At 33.3% G+C, this 22,225-nt stretch overlaps 1 protein-coding gene across 5 annotated transcripts in view; it reads right to left on the bottom strand.

Moving 5' to 3' along the window:
• The window catches only part of Ap4e1 (adaptor related protein complex 4 subunit epsilon 1), a 77,775-nt gene extending 55,830 nt beyond the window's left edge, over window positions 1-21,945 (bottom strand). For 4 of the 5 annotated variants that reach the window (XR_006855438.2, XR_006855439.2, XM_046461434.2 and 1 more), the window contains exons 1-8: window positions 21,718-21,945; window positions 19,977-20,048; window positions 17,073-17,196; window positions 9,952-10,025; window positions 8,707-8,828; window positions 4,973-5,132; window positions 3,453-3,619; window positions 440-513 (exon numbers count right to left, since the gene is read on the bottom strand). Coding sequence is in view for 3 of the 5 variants with exons in the window: in XM_046461434.2 (XP_046317390.1) it covers window positions 440-513; window positions 3,453-3,619; window positions 4,973-5,132; window positions 8,707-8,828; window positions 9,952-10,025; window positions 17,073-17,196; window positions 19,977-20,048; window positions 21,718-21,867 (943 nt within the window). In the remaining 2 variants the exon portion in view is untranslated. Of the gene's footprint in view, window positions 1-439; window positions 514-3,452; window positions 3,620-4,972; window positions 5,133-8,706; window positions 8,829-9,951; window positions 10,026-11,603; window positions 11,702-17,072; window positions 17,197-19,976; window positions 20,049-21,717 lie in introns of those variants that run through there. The other variant, XM_046461436.2, reaches the window with a different exon arrangement.
• Window positions 21,946-22,225: the final 280 nt, after the last annotated feature.

The following is a 22,225-nucleotide window of genomic DNA, read 5'->3' as shown; positions in this document are numbered from 1 at the left end:
TTCACGGCTGTATTCCAAGCACCTTGTATGGGACCTGACAAATAACAGAAATTTAATTACTTGACAAGTAATTGACTACTTAAAAACTTTCTTCAAATATAAACTTTCACAAAACATGCAACAGACTTATAGTTATCCCTGCAATCAATTAGATATTTGATTAATGTTTTCAATGAAAACACAAAGTATAATGAATTTAGGTCCATATTTAGAAAATGCCAAGATTTCAAATTATTGCTATTTACTTATTTAAATAAGAAAATTTTATTTTTTATTTTAAATAAATAAGTAAAATTTATTACTTATTTAAACCCAAAGAAGTACCATAAAAGTAATGTAAAAAATTTTACTGGAATTTATGGTTTATTAATCACAGATTTAGCTATAGTATAAAAAAACACCATTAGTCATTAAAATAACATATACATACATTACCTACCATAAGTGACATTGTGATTTAACTCAGCTCTTCGTAAGGATTCATCAAGAACATCATACATTAATTCACTTGTCCTGTTTAAAAGACATTTTATTTGCAGTAGAATTACAGTATTCTAAACCAATAAAACATAGTTTTTCAAACTTCTCTCTTTAAAACTGAGGATCTACAGAAGAGAAGTGAAAGAAATTCATTTTATGGTGAAGTTATACAAATTTCACTTCCAAAAGATTTCATTTGCTCTTTTCATGAGTAGAACTTCCACTTTATCAAAGTTGACTAATAAGTCAATGAAGAGATATATGTATAAGTCAATCAACTCTTTCCTCACCTATTCTATGTTGACAAACTAGGTTATTTGATCAAACACATTATCTTTTACATTTCCTTTGCAACAAAATATTTCCACCTGTTTTAAATTTCTATAGTAATACCTGACATATCCAGATAATTCTAGATAGTCTATTGTCTGTTTTTTAATCAGTTTGTCATTTTTAAAATATCCAAATACTAGTCTTTCCCTTAACAGCAATAAGGTTCTCTAGTGAGAAAATTTTTAACTTTCATTTATATTAAAAATAAAGAAATGTTTTTTGAAATTAACAGATTTGTACCACTCACATTTCTCTGTGATTATTGATTACAGTAACCATAACTGAGTTGAGACAGATTATTAAAAATAAATTAAAATGCAATGCCTATGAAATCCTAGCACTCTGACACCAAGTCTCCAGGAGAAAAGTTCTTGCCAAGAGACCAATGTGAAAACTATTGCCTCTGAGCTGGTATTTTTGTATGTTTTACAAATTAGAAAAACACTAATGGGGGCAAAAAACAGCAAGCACATGTTACATACAGTGGTCTTGCTGAGAAACCAAACTATAAAACAAAGAAATACCAAAGTAACCTAGGGCTATATATATTAGATATCATGAATATTTTACATTTTCCTTCAAAAATTTGTCTTCTCATCCCAAATACAGAGCTATAAAATTTAATTTTAAGTACATGTATTTTCATTCTGTCTTAACATATAAATATCCAATAATAAGAATCTAGAACCATATTCTAAAATCTCTCATTTTATTATACAAACGTTCCACAACAACAGGTATTACCAATCTTCATCCATGAAGAAAAGAAGATAATGACTTAAGGAATTAGTAAATAAATTCATTAAATGCCTCCTAACAATATATGATGGCATAAGTTTCTTTTACACCAATAAAATATAATGCTCTCAAAAAAACTAAAATGTAGCCAGGCGCCGTGGTGCATGCCTGTAATCCCAGTGGCTTGGGAGGCTGAGATAGGAGGATCACAAATTCAAAGACAGCTTCAGCAATGGCAAGGCGCCAAGCAACTCAGTGAGACCCTATTTGTAAATAAAACACAAAAGAGGGCTGGGGATATGGCTCCATGGTTCAGTGCCCTTGAGTTCAATCCCCAGTACCTTAAAAAAAAAAAAAAAAAAAATACTAAAATGTAATCAAACTGCCTTGAACAACTCAGAAAAAAATTTTAAAAATAAAAATAATATGTACTCAAAGAAAGAGAATAATAAAGCAAATATAAATAACTACTGATCTAAGAACAGGGTATAAGGGACCTCCTTGTACCCAGTACTATTCTTGAAACTTAGAAAGTTTGTAAATTTTAAAAGTATGGTAGCAGGGCATGGTGGGGCACACCTATATTCCCAGCAGCTCAGGAAGCTGAGGCAGGAGGGAGGATCAAAAGTTCAAAATCAGCCTCGTCACTTAGCCAGGCCCTAAGCAACTTAACCCTGTCTCAAAATTAAAATAAATAGGGCTGGGATATATAGTTCAGTTGGTATAGTGCTTGCCTCACATATACAAGGCCCTAGGTTCAATCCCCAGCACCACCAAAAAACAATTAATTAATTAATTAATTAATTAAAATAAATAAAAAGGGCTGGGGATGTGGCTCAGTGGTTAAGTGCCCCTGGGTTCAATCCCCAGTACCAAAAAAAAAAGTATGGCAAAATTTAAAGTTACTAAAAATACATATAGTTGGAAAGATAGCCATAAAAACTTTGACATGTCACTGGCTGAAAAAAATGATTCAAAATATGAATTTAAAAAGTGAGGCTCTCACATCCAACTAGAGCAAAAGTTGGCAAACTACAGCCCACAGGCCTCATCTGGCAAAACACCTGTTTTTTAATGGCTGTACACTAAGAATAGTTCTTACATTTTTTTAATGGTTGGGGAAAAAATCAGAAGGATAATATTTTATGATGTAAAGACTATATAAAATTTACGTTTTAAAATCCATATTTTCTTGGAACACAGTCATGCTCATTCATTTAGGTACTCTCCGTGGCTGCTTTCACACTGTTAACAGCAAAATGGAGTAGCTGCAACACATATGGCACACATAGTCTAAAATATTGCCTGGTCCTTTGCAAAGTTTTGCAACCTCTACTAGAAAAATTAAGAAAGCTTACAGGCTGAGTCTGTAGCTCAGTGGTAGAGTGCTTGCCTTGCATGCATGAGGCACTAGGTTCGATCCTTAGCACCACATAAAAATAAATAAGTAAAATAAAGATATTGTGTCTATCTACAACTAAACATATATATATATAAAGAGGTTGGGAATGTGGCTCAAGTGGTAGCGCGCTCACCTGGCATGTGTGAGGCTCTGGGTTCTATCCTCAGCACCACATAAAAATAAAATAAAGATATTGTGTCCACCTAAAAAAACTAAACAGTAAATATTTTAAAAAATAAAAATAAAAAAAGAAAGAAAGCTTTGCATGGAAGCCTACACCCAGTTACCTTTCACAATAGGGAGTATTTGGATAAGCTGAGTACCAGGACTACATCAGCAACTTGAAAGAATTTATTTACTTCTTTCACTGGTTTATTAACTATTAGAAATCAAAGCAAAAAGTATCAGAATCTGATTTATCATGAAGCCTCTACATGACTAAAAAGCCTAAGATTATCATATGGTATAAGATCATTAAATAACTTACTTAGAAGTTTACCTTTGATCGTCTTTTCCTAGAAGTCCCAGTATTCTCAAGAGCTGAATTTGTAACCATGGTGCTGGTACACTGTGGTAATTGAAATCTACTGGGAGCTTTCCTCCAACTACTTGCTTTAAAATAGTTACAAAACTCCCAGTCAAGTCTTTATATCCAGATGAATTCTCCTATACCCCAAAAAAGCAACTTTCTGTTAATAATAAAGTCTCATCAAATATAAAACAGACCTAGCTGAAATGCCATCTGGAACCTAACTTAAACATGCACACTTAGAAGCTTATGTTCACACTTAATGAAAGAGTGCATATATAATTTCTTCCACAGTGAAATTCCTCTGGCTACCTGATTCAAAGTTAAATCATCCCCAGAAAAGCTCCACACTCTCTAATTTTTCCTACACATAGTTTAATCACATTTCAAAGTTCTTAAAATTATGTCTTTCAATAGAATCCTCTTATTAGCCAATACTAGCAATAAAAAAGTAAAAAAAAAAAAAAAAGGCATACTGAAAAGGGGCAGTAATACCATCATTTTGTATGAAAAATAAGGCCTATCTGCAAGCTTTCAGCTCTGTACAAAAGACTTCACTCTCATAGAAGAGCAAAGCCAAGACTATTTAAATGTTCAAAGCCCCCAATAGCAGTGAGCTGTCAATCAAAAATTTAATTAGCCACATAGTAATAAACATACTTCTATTTCTGAATGAGAGTGCCTTGATTATCTGACTAATCTCTTGGACTGGTCAAATTAAATAAACACTATTTAAAATGAACATTAGATTCTTCATTGTAATTTTTATTAGATATCAAGGACAAATTTTGGAAGGGAAATACAGCTCTTTCAAATTTTAGTTAGAAGGAAAAGAAGATTTAATATCAAATATGTCTAGTACCAAGCATCTATTTACACCATAGTATTTTGGAATATAATGCATAAAAGACAAGCTTTGGTTCCATAATTTTGAGTGAATTCAACAGCATATTTCATTTTGTTGTTGTAGGTGCTTGTGAAATCTCTCACAAAGATATGTGATTTTGAACACAAAACATTTCAGGCAATACAATGAGAAAGAATTAGTATAAACCCATCATCATCATTTACAAAAATTTCTTACCATACCATTCAACCCTCTTTTCTCATCTGATGACACAGTCAACACTGTAGTCTATACCTGACACAACCCACACTGGCTTCCTCATTTCTAAAAACTGTTATATAGCCCTTGAGGCTATATAAAAAAGAACCACTGCTTGAAAAACCATAAATCTGGAAATTCAAATCACTTTCCATAGCTATCATTTTTCCATATTTCTTCAGGAAAATGAAAAAATTGTAGGCATTTTAAAAAGTCCAATTCTATAATGTGCCTACAACTCATGTTACCAACAACTTGTAAAACTCACTATTAAAAAGTCAATAATAGCCTAAAATGTTAATCAAGCATTTTGCTGAAACATCTGACTCCTCTTTTAATTATACAATTACATTTTTCTCAGTACTTACTGAAATTTCCAACTTACCTTAATCATCCTAAGGTATATGTGCAAAGAAGCAGCCATGACCCCAACATCTCTGTCACAAAGTGCCTTCCGAAACTTAATGTGGATATGTTGTACTTGATTAGGAGCAATGAGATAGAATTTGTATAATGCCAGAACAGCTTTTCTTCGTATAATCTCCCTATGGATAAAAAAATAAAATCTAAACAAGATAATCTGAATCATCAGGCTCTTAGTTGAAAATATTATGTGCCAGATGATTTCAAAATGTCAGTCATTACCTTAATCTAAAAAAAAATACAGAATGATACATTTATTATTAATGTCCTTATTCTAATATGACAAACTGTAAAAAGTAATTATCTCTAGGAGTTAAGACCTGAAAAGACTTTAACTGTCCACGTTAAAAAAGTTTCTAGTTATGGAACTTTTTAATAAGATGCATGTATTACTTTTGAAATCAGTTAAAATAAGAAAAATTTCTAAGTTCCCTGATTTCATTTTTAAAACCCTTATCTTTAGAAATTGAGAAAACAGCCAATGTTAAGTTTAAATCAGTAATAGGTAATTTCAGTCAGTAATATTAAAATCTCTTCATTAATATTAAATTTTTTTTTTTAAATCATGGGCAAGCCTACCCCAAATACTCTGGAGACCAAATTCAGGGCATCATGCATACTAGGCAAGCACTTTATCACCAAGTTACATCCCCAAAGCCCCTCTTTTCTTTCAATTTTTGTTATTTCAGACAGGTCTCCCTACATTGCTCATAGTCCTCCTGCCTTAGCCAAGTAGCTATAACTGGGATTATAGATGGACACTACCACACTCAGCTCTTTATCTTATATTCTTGACATAGTTTCCAATGAAATATATTACTTGTTATTCTCATGTCTATTTCTACATATCTCATTTTTGTAGACTACACTAGCAGTGATCACAGTAACAGCAAACATGTCAAAAATGAAGAACTTAAATTTCAAGTGTTCCTTAACATATATTTATATTACCTAAAATCATAGAGATTATTCAATGCAATCCCTGATGTTCCACTGAAGAATGTCTTCTTTTTTTTTGGTACTGGGGATGGAACCCAGGGACACACAACCACTGAGCCACATCCCCAGCCCTTTTTTATATTTTATTTAGAGACAGGGTCTCGCTGAGTTGCTTAGGGCATCATTAAATTGCTGAAGCTGGCTATGAACTCACGATCCTCCTGCCTCAGCCTCCTAAACTGCTGGGATTACAGGCATGCAAGATTCCTAACAAGTGGTCATCCAGCATCTGCTACATTCTACTTAATAAACAACTCATTATCTACCTAAGTAAACTATGTCACATAAATTCTTCTCACATTAAAAAGAAAAAAAGCAGATTAGCAACATATTTGCCATTAGTTTAATACTTTGGTAACTGCAAGCTATATACAAATATATTGCCAATCGATATTATCCAATATTAATTCTGGCAGAGATTAGGTAAACAAGGTGAGGGAAAAGAATTATAAATTCTGAAAAGGCTCAAGAATCCCTAAGGCTGGCCCTAAGTGGTAGTACTAACACAAGACATCAAGAAACTTGGATCTGGGATTGGTATATTGAAATACAGAAGGGATTTAAAAGTTGAGCCCAAGCCTGTCTCACACCTCTGTGACATCTACTGGCTTACCCATAGTTCTATTCCATATTCTTTAACTCTTCACTCCTTAGCACAGAGTTAGGTATAGCCATAAACTGCAGAAATAGAGTTTTAAAAAGTCTAAACTTTAGCCAGGATGTGAAATTAAACTAGATGGGAAGCAATAAGGAAAATATTGACAAGTGGCCTTTTAATTCATAGAATGATTTCCAAAAAAATGGTCAATAAGTATGGTCACCACAAAAGAGTGGTGGCGAAAAGAAAAAAATTACACAAATAACAGCTGCTACAATCAAATCAACCTATATTTTACTTCCAACAACCAAATGCCCATAATCACCCTTTTTCTTCCTAAACAAACTTAATATATAAAACATAATTAAAAAGTCTGAAAACCTTCTGATGTTATTCTATAGTTATTAGTGAATAGTATCATTTTAGCTGGAAGATTAATAATCCAAGATTTCCTAAATAATATAAAATACAAGACATTTTTACTATCTTAGAACATTAAAAACATTGACTTAAAGCATAGGAAATAAACGTTGTATGAGTAACAAAAAATCTTCATCAAGAATATAATCATGTACAACCAGAAAAATGAAAAGCTGTGCTCCATTTGTGTAAAAAAAGTAATTAAATTTTTATAAAAATACTAAAAAAAAAGAATGTATGTGTATCACCGGGCAAGGTAGTGCGTGCCTATAATTCTAGCAACTTGGGAGACTGAACCAGGAGGATAACAAGTTCAAAAGCCAGCCTTAGCAACTAAGCAAGGCCCTAAGCAACTTAGCTAGAAGACCCTGTCTCAAAAATAAATAAATAAATAAAAAGGGCTGGAGATGTGGTTCAATGGTTAAGTGTCCCTGGGTTCAATTCCCAGTATCAAAAGAAAAGTGTATGTGTATACAGCTGGAGATTATCTCAGCAGCAGACAACTTGCCTAACATGCACTGGATACAATCCCTAGTATTACAAAAAAAAAAAAAAGAGAGAGAGAGAGAGAGAGAGTGGAAATCAAATACTGTAATCACAAAGAAAGAAGGAAAATGACTGCAAACTTTTCTCTAATTTTATTTTTATTTTATTTTTTTAGTAGCACTGGGAAATGAACCCAAGGGCACTTTAACACTGAGCTATACTCCCAGACTTTTTTCATTTTGAGACAGGGTTTCATTAAGTTGCCAAGGGGCCTTGCAATGCTAAAGCTGGCCTCAAACTTGGAATGCTCCTGTTTCAGCCTCCCAAGTCTCTAGGATTATAGGCAAGGGTCACAGCACCCAGCCCTTTTTACTTACTTTAAAGATTTTGAAGTTAAGGAGCTTAGTCAAAACAAACTGTAAGTGTGGTGAAAAAGTGATTTAAAAAATGAGTTAAGTGTGGTGAAAAAGTGATTTAAAAAATGAGTTAAGTGTGGTGAAAAAGTGAGTAGAAACTGAAGGAATCTTGGACTGGGGCTGTGACTTAGTGATAAAGTACTTGCCCAGCAAGTATGGGGCACTGAGTTCAATTCTCAGCACCGTATATAGATCCATATACAACTAAAAATATATATATAATTTTTTTTTAAAAAATAGAGTGAAGGAATCTTATAAAAGCAGATTACCAAAATACTACAAGTAATGTTTATTTGGATATATCCTGCTGTAAATCAGAATTTGAACATTGTGATTTTGATATAAAAAGCATCTTTCCAATACACTAAAGTTTTAAATAAGGGAAAAAATACACTGAAGCTTTGTATTCATAGCACTGGAACTATTTTCAAATGTTTTCTATTATTTCACTCTATATTCAAAACAACTACATGAGAACTAAGGAACTTTGCCAACTCCATGTAGCCAAGGGAAAAATAAGACAACGTAGAATTGGGAAAAAAGCAAAGGACTCCTGATACCAAGGCTTACTGTCTCTCAATTTAACTTCAGAAAGCTACAGAACATTCTTCTAAACACACATAAAAACAATGATAATTCTATTGGAGACTTCTGTGTTACACCTGCCAAAGAATATTCTCTATTCTACTAGCACTCTGTTTACGTTATAACAACATTTTTAGAGTATAAAATATAAGCTAAAAGGTGTAGACGTCTATGCCCAAAGAATTTACTTACTTGGAATGCTGAAGTTTATCTTCTATTAATGGAAGAACAGCTGGAATCATTTCTCGAGGGAAAATCTGGCTGACGATAGTAAGTGCCATACATATTTCTACCAGGTTAGTGCTCTGTAAGTCCTAGCATAATTATTAAGCAAAGAAAATATTCAATATAAATTCTGAAACTAGGGATGCTAACTCAACACTGAAATGGTCCTATATACTTAGTAATTTTCTCCTGATTTATAATTAATTTGTACATTCAGACTTATGTAATTTTATAGGCATAACCCTATTTATTTCTTATGCCTTTATTGTCAGTAGATAAAGACAGCAAAAAAGCAGCTGATACAAAAGGAAACTATTTCTGTTCTGATACTGGTCAAACTAGTCACCTTTATTATAGATTGAAAACTTTTCCAAACCAGTAACAGAACATTTTATGATTTTTTCTCATTTAATAATTAGTACAAAGTTAAAAGGAAATAATTCTATGCAATTACTACAATTGCAAAATTCTAAAATTTATACAATAAAATAAATATGTTCCTCTATATTTACTTATGCACAAGGTATATAAATCATTCTAACAGAATTTCAAACTATATTTTTTAAAGAAAAAATTTAAGCTACTCCAACTTTAGTATATGACTTAAAATTCAGAAAATTCCTCACATAAACACACTCTCACATATCAAAATGGACACAAAAGGAAAAAGCTCAACAATTCAATTATATTTCATTATTAATTTTAATTAGAAGCTTAGAACAAAATTTTGTGAGGGTAGATTAAACTGTGTTTTTATCTGTACAATTCAGTTACCCAATATATTCTACTGCCATTTAAAATGACTTTTTGGATTTTAAAGACAGTTATATCTATATCCTATAAAGACACTTGTATCTATATCCCTTTAGATTGAACCTAAAGAGAAAAAATAGTAGCATGGAAAGTGCTTCTGTCTAAGAGTCTAGCAATCTGGATTATAATTCCAAAAGTGCATTTCAAAATGAAATAATAATACAAACAACAAAAGCAGATGCAACAGCAGCAGCTAGTACTTCAGTGTTTCCCTTAATCCTTACAACATTATAAGTTCTATTATTTATCCCCACTTTACAAATGCAGAAACTAATCTAAATTATCTTTCTAAGCCCTCCTATTTTCCAAAATTATTTAACTCAATATAATTGAGGAGAAACATCAGGTGCCAGCAGGAATAACTGAACACTTCATATTAACCAATATACAATACGGTACCTTTACTACTGTATTCACAAGGAGAAGCAACAGTTCATGGTTTTCATGTAGAAATAAAGAAACAGCCAAATAACCTACATAAAAATTAAAAGGAAAGGTCTAATTACTACCTATAAAAAAAATTTTTTTCCCAAGAAAATTTTCCCCAAGAAATTAAACAAAACAATACTAAATTCCAAGTTTTAGTCAAATAATCAGTTAGAGGTAAACATAAAAACAAACTGAAAATATGAGGTTAAAACACTTCAGTAACAAAGATTTCAGGTATTCTTCATCCTGAAGTTTTTCAAAATACATATTTCACCAGGCATGTGACACATGCCTATAATCCCAGCAGCTCAGGATGCTGAGGCAGGAGGATGGCAAGTACAAAGCCAGCCTCAGCAACTTACCTATTAACTTAGCAAGACCTCTCAAAATTAAAAATAAATAAATAAATAAATAGAGATGGGGATATGGTTCAATGGTAAATTGCCCCTAGGTTCAATCCCTGGTACCAAAAAAAAAAAAAAAAAAAAATTACATATTTCACAGATGAGTGCCAACTTAAAGCATTTAAATAACATTAAAATATGCCTTCTATGTCTCTTATGAAATTTCTATACTATCAATCAAAACATTATCTTATAGCCACATATATAATTATTAAAAAACAAATAATTATTGCAATTATTAGTGAGTTACTGGTTATTTGCATTACTGAATAAGCCACCTAATATCAGCCCACATAATGTAAATCATATATTCAGTCACACACACAATACCTTATTAAAAACACACTGTTGAATGAATAATAACTGCAAAGGAAAGAAACACTGTCTACCACATTAGATGTATTCATTGGCTGAAATAAGCATTTCTATTTTAATATTATTAAAACATTAAAAAGTATATTTTAGGATTGAGGAAATACATTAATAGCATAACAAATGTCGTATACCCGGAATCCACATAATTCATGCCATTTTCTGTGTCACCTTTCATGTTGACAATAACATTATTAGACAGTTAACTCTGGGTCAAGTACTTTAAAAAAAAACCTTATTTAATTATTGAATCAACACTATAAAGGGTAGGTATTATTCTTATGCCAATATAACAATGAGACCAAAAAGAGGTAATTTCCTAAGGCCTACAGCTATTATATGGTGTAGACATGATTCAAACCCAAAAAGTCAGAGTCAAACAATGTGTACTGCCTCTCTATGTGTTACCATTGTTTTTTATTCAACTCTTTCAAACATGTCATTAGAGAATCTAATATTATTCCATCATTACCTAGGATCAATATTGTCTCTGTTGTGCAACAGGAGAAACTGTTCTCACAGCCAAGAAGCAGCATCATGACTGATAGTAACATCTTCACTGACAGAGAAGCAGAGTTATTTCTCTCACAATCATAAGAGAGAAAGACAAAAAAAAACAAAACTGTACCAGATTAGTACTGACTTAATAGATACTAAAACAGATTAGGAAAACCCCAGAGAGCACTTAAAACAGAAATTAATTCTTATGAGATGCTGAGAACTCACTTGTTCACAAGTCACCCATATGAAGGCCCAAAACTCCAAAGATCATCTCAAGAAAACCTTGATTCTATCCATTACAAAGAATATCCTAACTTTTTAAACAATCAAAGAACAGGGGTATACCTCAGTGGTAGAGCGCTTGCTTTCCACGTGTGAGGCACTGGGTTCGATCCTCAGCACCACATAAAAATAAATAAATTAATATTTTGTGCCATCTACAACTAAAAAAAAAAAAAAAAAATTTAATTAAAAAAAAACAGGGGAAAATACTATGTATCTCATAAAATGAAAAAAATTTTAAAGCAAACAATAATAGCTATGATTATGAAGTAAATTTGATATGACTAAGATTGAGTTATAAAATAATAATATTAATATAAGACTTTGACTCAGAAATTTAGGTTCACATTCTGGCTCCACCATTTTGTTCTATGACCTTGAACAAATGACTTGACCTTTCCAAGCCTTATGTTTCTCATTTAAAATGAAGATAAATACTATCTCAAAAGATAAGGCACTTAATAGATGTCTGACTTAATAGATACTAAAATTTATTTATTCAACACTATTCACTTGAATCACAGGAAGGCATTCTCCACCAGAGAAAACACCAAAGCTGGCCTTAGAAATCCCAGGATGATGAGGTAAAGCAGCATACACCTGTAATCCCCAGGGACTCAGGAGGCTAAGACAGGAGGATGAACAAACAGCTCAAGGCCAGCCTGGGCAACTTAGTGAGACCCTGTCTCAAAATATAACTTAAAAATTGAATCAGTTCAATCCCAGGAGAATAGATGAGGCAACAGTACTAGAGTGAAGATTTACAGAAGGTTTAAATCCTATCTTTAAAAAAAAATATTTTCATTCAATAGTATACACTAAGAGTATCTGATGCCTATGGATATATGCTCTCTCATTGGCAAGAAAATATTTTCCTAAAGATCATGAATCTCAGCAAAAATGACTCTGAGATCTCATTTAAGATAAGCTTTCATAATTACGAAATAATACATGTATAATATTATCTACTGCAACATCATTTATAAGTAAAAGTCAAAAACAATCCATGTGTCCAAGAGGGACCAAATTGAAAAAAATATGGAATGTCCACCCAATGAAAATTATGCAACTATATAAAAGTATGACAACATCAAAATAAAGTATAAATGCATCAATTAAAAAAACATTTAAACAGATGATAAACCATCAAAATTTTTAAAAACTATAGTACAGAATAACCCATATAATATGCTCTTTTGTATGAGAGACAGTGTATGTAACATGCTGCCTTTTGTAACAGTTGAGTGTCTGGTTTTTTTTGTTTTTGTTTTTTTTTTTCTAAAAGAAACAATGGAGGGGCTGGGATTGTGGCTCAGTGGTAGAGCGCTCTCCTAGCATGGGCGGGACCCGGGTTCAATCCTCAGCACCACATAAAAATAAACGCATTGTGTTGTGTGCATTTACACCTAAAAAATAAATATTAAAAAAAAAGAAACAATAGAAAGATTAATCAGATATTAATGAAAATAGTGGCGAGGATGCGGGGGAAAAAGGTACACTCATACACTGCTGGTGGGACTGCAAGTTGGTGCAGCCAATTTGGAAAGCAGTATGGAGATTCCTTGAAAAGCTGGGAATGGAACCACCATTTGACTCAGCTATTCCTCTTCTCGGACAATATCCAAAGGACCTAAAAACAGCATACTACAGGGACACAGCCACATCAATGTTTATAGCACTGATTCACAATAGCTAAACTGTGGAGCCAACCTAGACGTCCTTCAGTGGATGAACGGATAAAAAAAAAAAAAAAATGTGGCATTTATACACAATGGAATATTACTCAGCAATAAAAAAAGAATAAGATCATGGCATTTTCAGGGAAATGGATGGCATTAGAGAAGATAACGCTAAGTGAAGTTAGTCAATCCCCAAAAAACAAATGCCGAATGTCTTCTCTGATATAAGGGGGGGTGACTCAAAATGGGGTTGGGAGGGAGGGCAAGGGAGGAAGATTACCTCTAGATAGGGAATATGGGTGGGAGGGAAAAGAAAGGAGAAGGGGAATAGCATGGATGGTGGAAGGAGACCCTCATCATTATACAAAATACACGTATGAAGATGTGAATTTGGTGTCAACATACCTTATATACAATCAGAGATATGATAAATTCTGGTATAAAGGTGTATTAAGAATTGTAATGCAAAAATAAGAAGAAGAAGAAGAAGAAGACAGCTCATGTATAATGGCATAATTTGGAGTGAACATACTTTATATACAGAGCTAACGAAAAATGGTGTTGTGAATGTATAATTATGATTGTAATGCATTCCACTATTGTCATGTATGTAAGAAATAAAAAATAGTAAAATAAAAAAAGAAAAATGAAATTATGCCATTTATATAGGAAAATGGGTGGAACCAGAAACCATCACATTAAGCAAAATAAATCAAATTTAGAAGGTCAAGGGTCATATGTTTTCTCTCCCATGCAGAAGCTAGAGAGGGAAAAGGAAAATAAAAGTGGGTGCATATTTCATGAAAACCAAAGGAAGAAATCAGTAGAGGAAAGAGACCAAGGGTTGGAAGTAGGGAGAAAGGGGGAAGCACTGGGGATGGATATTGGCCAAATTACATTGTTATATTGAATATGTAACAACAAATTCCATTATTATGTACAACTATAATTCACTAATAAAAATGTGGGGAAAAAAAGAAGAAAATAGTCACCTTTGAGAGTACGGTACAAACTGGGTAGTGGGGCTAGAGATGAAAGTGAGTATTATTTGATTATACACTTTTAAAAAGTCTTAATTATGCAATGCTGTATAATGCTCTATATAGTTTAAGAACAGACATGAAAGTAGAGGAAGAGAATAGAGAGGGAGGAAGAAGGGGAATAAAAGGGAAAGTATTAGGGCATGAAATCAACCAAACTGTGCTACGTGCATGCATTAACATAGAAAGTGAATCCCATGTTTATGTACAATTATAATTCACCAATTTAAAATAAATGAACAGAAAAAAAATTAGAGGCTAGGGGTACAGCTCAGTGATAGAGAATGCACAAGACCCAGCAACAAAAAAGAAAAAATTTTAAATAAAATTTGAAAATGAAATCTAAAAAGTAGAATGTAGCAATAGCTGCACAAAATAATTATACCAACTATCTAACATTTATTGATTATTTTCAAAATTTCCTGCCTGTGCTAATATGGAAGTCAGACAAATAACAAAGAAGAGCAAGTATAAAGCCCATCTTCATGCCAAAGGAAGCCAAAGGAAATTGGCAGGACCAAATCTAATTCTAACTAAACTCTAGCCATGCAATATTTAAACAGGTTCTAAGTGATTTCGTTACAGAATGCTCATATGAAATCTAATAAGCACATTCTCCTCTAAGTCTCAGAAACCAAGGAAATTGAGGTTTTCATAATTGTTCTTATGCCTGACTACATGAGTACAATGTGTGGCATCCCTTCATGAAGGCAATTATGACATGATAATGTAACTACTAATTTCTATGTTTGTCTCTATCCTCCACTCTACCACTGCAAGGGATTCTCAAAATGGAAAAAAATACATATGTCTGACTGCAGCACCTAACATACAATGGATACCTATCATATCTATTCTATGAATACTGAATAAATTTTATAAGTAGACAACCTCTAAGAAGACTTTCTACTCATAACATCTTTGCCACTCAAGCCAAAAGTTCACAATTAAGGTTTTATTTCTTTGGATCTGTTTTCCAGAGTCCTTAACAAAAAAATAGCTACCTCTAAGAAGGATATCATATTTTTTTTAAAGTGCTGTGAAATAACATGCAAAGGGAATAAAGGAGAATTAAAACTTGAAGAGTTTAAAAAAAAAATTATGAGGGCAGAGAAGCAAAAAAGAAAATCAGAAGAAGAGGAGGCAAAGAAATACCAGACTTCTGCCTGTAATCTCCATCACTGTCTCTTCTTATAGCTAAATTTTGGACATTTCCAAATGTATTCACATCTAACATGGTTCTCCTTAAAATGAAAAAAAAATGAAGTTGGTTTTCATTTTCCCCAAATGCTCAACAATTGTTGAAAGTTCCTTTTTTATCTTTTCCTTCTTAGGGAAAAAAATAAAAACAAAAAAACAAAAAAAACACTCCAAATACAAGAGTGACATCACTTAAAAAGACTTGAGACATATAAAACTCTTATTGAGGTGAATTTTCAAAGTGTAGGGTGATCCTGAATGTGACAAGAAGGGTTCTGCAAGTCTATGTGAAATAAAACACTAGTAGAATAAAATTCCACTTTCATGTTTAAAAAAATCAAAATTTTAAGAAAAGTAAATTACTAATAAAGACTACTTTAATAACAAACAAAGTCCTGCCTTTAGAAAGCTTCTAATTAGTTCAGAAGCTAAGACATTCATATATGAAAAGACAACACCATAAGGTAACAGACTATAGGAGCCACCTGGGTGATCTTAGAACTGTTAAAACTTGATTTGGAATATGAAAAGGGAGAAACAGGATGTCAGAGGACATTCTAGGTGAAGAAAAGAACACAACAAATCTATAGATAAAAAAGTATTGGGAGTGAAATGGGGTTCAACAAATGGAACATTTTGTGCATACAATCTCAGAATCTGTAAACCCAGACATCTATCACTCCCTCACCATCATCCGATAGCACAGGTGAATATAACTTATGAAGAAGGCATGGGCACAGTGGTGCATGCCTATAATCCCAGGGACTCAGGAGGCTGAAGAAGGAGGATCCCAAGTTCAAGGCCAGTCTCAGTAACTTAGTGAGACCCTGTCTCAAAAATAAAAAGGGCTCCGAAGTCCAAACAACGCATCCCTATGCTAACATGTCCCTTCATCCATAATCTTACTTGGCATCTAAAATGCAGCATGTCAATTTTAATATACTTTGTTAAAACATTCAAAAATTACAAATTGTTAATAATTTCTAATGAAAACATTTTTCATATTTAAAAATCAAATTACAGGGCTGAGTTTGTAGCTCAGCTGATATAAAATTGAGCCTTTATGAAATGGAAGACTGAAGTCATTGAGAGAATTTTTCCTAAAAGCCCTACAGGATGACAACAGGGACAAAACTTTTTAAAAGATACCTCTAATCCTCATAGCTAACATTAGTGAAAGTGAGACCAGGATATTTAAAATTATTCTAGTCAATTTAAGTTTTTAATTTTATAAAGAAACGTTTCTAACCATTAAACTGATAAGATTAGACAAAGTTCTTCAAATAAGCTTTTTTAAGGTATAATTTACCTTAAAAAAATCCGCCCATTTAAGAAAATTCACCGATTTTAAGTTATAGCTCAATGAGATTTGACAAATATATATAGTTAGTTATCTAATCACCAAAATGCTGTAACTATTCAAAATTCTATGAATTAGGAAAACCAATTTTCATTTATAGGCTTTGAATTTCTGAAATATTATCTTTTCAGGCTTTGGAAATTATAATGCAATATTCTAAAAACATATTACATACCTGCCATCATTCATTTTATATAGTAGATGAAACTTTAAGGACATCATTAAAGTAGGAAAGTCTTAAACGCATACATACCTACTCTTTTTTCTAAGAGGTTTCCTTGTTGAGCCAACTTGATTGCATGTATATAGCCAAAAGAAGCATCATATCCAAGCATTTCACAATATATAAGTCTCACCATACATTCCTTCATCATTTTCTGAAATGCAAAATATCCAGTCACTATATAACCAAATAGAATGTTCTAAGTTTGTGTGTGTGTGTTTTCTACTCATTTAAAAGGAAAATCCTTCTATTCTGGCACTGAAAACATAATTATATATCAAAAATTGATCACCTAATATCAAATTTGAACCCCATCTTAATTACCAATAGTATCAATTTTAGCAAAATCATTTCAAATATTTTGTTGGTAGTAATTCTACAAAATAAGCCAACTATCACTATTTCTATGTGCTAATAGTGTAAACTTTAGTTATAATGTGATACATGTGGTCCCTCGATAAAATTTCATCTATAATCTTACTTGGCATCTAAAATGCAGCATATCAATTTTAATATACTTTGTTAAAACATTCAAAAATTACAAATTGTTAATAATTTCTAATGAAAACATTTTTCATATTTAAAAATCAAATTGCAGGGCTGGGTTTGCAGCTCAGTGGTAGAGCACTTGTCTTGCGTGCCTGAGGCACTGGGTTCAATCCTCAACTCCACATAAAAATAAATAAATAAAATAAAGATATTAAAAAAAAAATCAAATTGCACCCCAACATTTTTCAGAATTATTATGCTACAAATAATTTATAATAGTCTACTTTATAGGTATTTTTAAATATACAATTATTATGAACTGAGAAGCATTTAATACTCATTCCAATATTTAATTTTTAACGGGGTCTTTCAATTATTTACAATATAAAGAAAATTTTTAAGAGATTTACACATTTGTTTTATTAGTATGACAATATTTACTTTCTAGTATTTACAGCAAATGATTAGAGCTAATAAAAACAAAATAAAATAAATATATATAGCAAAAATTAATCAGAAATAAAATACAAAATGTTTCCATTTGTTTTAATGTCTAAAAATTAATAGAGTTAGCATATTATAGGATTACTAAGTTACAAAATGCTTAGGAAACAGTAAAATATTTTAAAGCAAGGATGGTAATGTTTAATATTCCATATGTAGGTTGCACTTGTATATAAAGAGCTCAATGAGAAACCATAAAAAAATCTTAGGGAAATGAGATTTAATATAGGTCACTTGTACTTAAAGCAGAAAAAGATAATTAACATATTAATTAAGACTACTAAATACTAAGAGAAACTTAAATGATACTAGAAGTCCTTCTTCAAAGACTTCTATATCAATTAGGAATGAAAGCATTAACATAAGCCATTAAATTTTAACTCTGAATTTGTAACATTACCTCAGTTTGTTTGTTTGTTAGTTACTGGAGACTGAACCCAGAGGATCTTTATCACTGAGCTACATCCCCATCCCCAGTCCTTTTATTTATATTTTTTTATTTTGAGAAGTCCTCAAACTTGCAATTCTCCTGCCTCAGCTTCCAGAGTCTCTGGGATTATAGGTAAGCTTTACCACAAATGGTTTACCTCAGTCTTCCTAAAGTCACAATGATCTTTATTTAAGCAAAATTACTGCCTACATTACTATTTTCTTGTATTTAGAGAAGAAAGTACATTTGCCAATGCAGGAATTCTCTTTACAATTTCTCTAACAGTCATCCTACCTCTACATGATCACCTTAGAAACAGACTACTCTGAGATATGCCCAGAGCAGGATGGCCATCATTATACTATCATCCTTCCAAATTCTGACTCCTGAACTTCTACCTATTAATCTTAAGTTCTACCCAACACTAGGTTTATATCTTTTAGCAACAAAAACTGTATACAGTAATACCAATTATAGAAAATGAAAATCTAATGTGTTCATGCAAAATGATTATCTTGATATTTTTATTGAGGGGAGAGAAAACATCCATCCCCACAGTGACTTAAACATAAAAGGCACTCATTAAATATTTGCTGAATAAATGTTGTTTGGGAAAAAAAATCTCATTAAAAAGAAACAAGGGCTGGCTGGATATTCAGCTCAGTGGCAAAGCACTTATCTAGCATTTGAGAGGCACCACAAAAATAAATAAATTTTTTAAAACCTGGCATTACACATAACATACAAACACTGAATTATCATACCATATCCCATAAAGTTATAAAATCATTATATGTCAATTAAAAATAGTAATAATAATGATAACAACAAAAGCCTATATTTTAATCTAACTATGTGGAAATAGCCTCACAATGGCCTTCATATTCAGAAGCCCCCAATACAGTTGCTAAAGGAATGCTGTTTGAAAAATCAAATTATATAGAACCAAGTTTAAAAACAACTAGAAGTTGATCTAACTAATATGCCATATACTAGGTTTCATAGCAAGAAAACAATTATTCTACTTGGTCAGCCAACCTATACTCCAAAAGGTATAGTATCAAAATTAAAGATCTACAATGTAAGAGCAGAAGATACAGCTCAATGTAGAGCATGAGCTTCAGCATGAATGAAGCCCTGGGTTCAAATTCCCAGTACCACCAAAAAAAAAAAAAAAACAAGAAAGATTTGTAATATATCAATTTAGGTCCAAAGATATTGTTAAATGATAATATCTTAGCCTTTTCCAAGTATACAATATGATAAGTACTGGAGTCCTATGAAGATTGTTGTACTTTCGCAATTACCATTACATTTGTCCCGACAGGCAAGCCTTCTTCCAATGCAGCCAGTCAATGAAAAACCTGTTAGTCTGACTTGCTACGATATATAACTGATTTTGATATAATTAAATTAAATTTTAGAAATATCAGTCAGATATCAAGATTGAATCCATCCATAGTGGATCAGATTTCAAATTCAAATGTTTGACACTGACTATAAAAACTTACGAGTGTGGTAGTAGGAGCAGAAACAGTTGCTTTCAGACTATTCAGTTCCTGCTGGATTAATTTCTCTTCTTCCTAAAACAGTGAAAATAATTAAATGCTTAAATAACTGTCTTTTCAAACTGTAAACATATTATCAAGGGAAAAATAAAACATAATAATTAAAAGGAAACATGATCTTAAAAGTGAGTTATAAATATTATGTGCTTAAGATCTACCTAAAGATACTCATTTCTCCAACCCTCAAAATCATCCCTCCAGAGAATAAATGTTCCAGGCTAACCTACCATTTTTCATCTTTTCACTCAGTTACTGTCCCTTTAAAAACCTATTTGGCAGAAAATGCTAAAAAAAAATAAAATAAAAGTGGAGAGAAAGCAGAAAAAAATTCTCCATGTTCTGGCCAGCATAAGAGTCTCACATCTTCCCCTTAAAGAAGATTTTTTGCATAGGGTAAGAAGGCAGATTCCCCACATTATTCTCTCACTTTTTATATCAAAAACACCAGTGTGGTCACTTTCAATGTTTGCATTGTATATCTCCTTAAGCAGTTAAAAATTGGCCCCATTTTAAGCTAATATATTGTTATCTTTAAATTACACATGAAATTAGCAGGTGTTCATTAGACAGTTAACCCAGAACTACCAGTGAAGTACTGCCACAAAGCTATCTACAGTTTCAGACTACCTTTTAAACTTTCAGAGCACTTTGCTTTTTTTTTTCTCCTTCCCCTTCTCCCCTTCCCCTTCCCCTTCCCCTTCTCCTTCTCCTTCTTTCCTGGCACTTATCTTACATTGTAGTCATCTCTTCCTAAACCCAAAATGAATGATCAAGTCCTTGGGAGAGGGAATGTATTTCACTATTGTCCTCAGTGTGTAACACATAACCTTGCTTCATAAAAGTATCTGTTGAACAAATCCTGACAAAACTCGTGTTTTTAAGATATCAACTCCTTTGAGATTTTGAATCAGAATCTTACACAATCCATGTAACTACCAAAAGTCTGTGGGAATTTTATTTTATTTTTTCATTTATTTTGGTGCTGGAGATTGAACCCACAGCTTTGAGCATGTAAGGCAAGCATTCTGCCAACTGTGCTATACCCCAGCCCCAAAGGAATTTTAACAACTTATTATAACTGCTCATTCTCAAAGCTCATCTGAAGCACAGACTTACTCAGCAAATATTTTAGTTTGGAAGAATGAGGAGGTGGTATTATTGTTGGTATTCTTTGGTCCAACCCACTGATTTAGCCTAAGAACCTCAAGCTCCCCCATCCCCAGAGATATCAACAGCAGGCTCAGATGGCACAGAGTGGCCGGTTCAGGTTCATGAGGTCTACCAGGAGAAGGGACTGGGGAGCAGAGCAAACTGAGCAGGGAACCAAACTTTATAAGCGCCCGACACTTCCAAAGCACTGGGTATTTTCACATTTTGACATTTCATCTAGTCCTCACAACAACTTATAACATTTGTATTGGCACTCTTCCACTTAAACACTGAGAAAACATACAAAGGGTCGGAGGTTAAACAAATCTGCCCCCAGATCGGAATGAGTCAGATTCAGGGCCAGCTGTAGAAACCCGGCCTCCCTGCTGTCAGTCCCGGCAGGAAAGTGAACCTTCCAGACAGACTGCAGCACGGGTCCACACAGGCAGTTCCCTGATCCCCGCGGGAGCGCGGGCGCTGACCCTCGCCGCGGGCCTCCCCCGCGCCCCGGCCTCCCGGCCCGCTGGGCACCTACGTGCTTGGAAGTGAGAGCGGTAATGCCGCGGACTAGGCCGCCCAGCCTCGAGGAGAAGGTCGCCTTGGGGGCCGCGGGCCCGCCAGCCGGCTGGTTCTGCAGAAACAGTCCCGGCAGCGCCGTCAGCGTCTTCTCCACAATGTCGCTCATCTCCGCCGCCAACCGCGCTCGGGTCACCGCCCGGCTTCATGCCCTGCCTCCCCCAGCGGCTCGGCCTCCGTAGGCACTTCCTGTATTTTGAAGAAGAAATCTTTATTCGCGTCCCGCGTGTTCAAACAAAGTGTCGTTCTAGGGAGAGGCCGCCGGAGGGCGCAAGAGTCTACGGGAACAGAGTCTCCCCGAGCTGGTGCTCCGAGGCTGGCCGCCAGTGGAAGCTGACAGGTGTCCGAAGCTCGCGGTTTTTTTTTTTTTTTTTTTTTTTTTTGAATTTTTTAGCATTTATTTTTTAGTTTTTTGGCGGGCACAACATCTTTGTTTGTATATGGTGCTGAGGATCGAACCCGGGTCG

This window comes from Marmota monax, unplaced genomic scaffold (genome assembly GCF_021218885.2).
Source record: "Marmota monax isolate L192 unplaced genomic scaffold, Marmota_monax_Labrador192_F-V1.1 WCK01_AAM20220418_F8-fsc00001, whole genome shotgun sequence".
Lineage (NCBI taxonomy): Eukaryota > Metazoa > Chordata > Mammalia > Rodentia > Sciuridae > Marmota > Marmota monax.
This window is presented reverse-complemented; position numbering and strand designations above follow the sequence as displayed.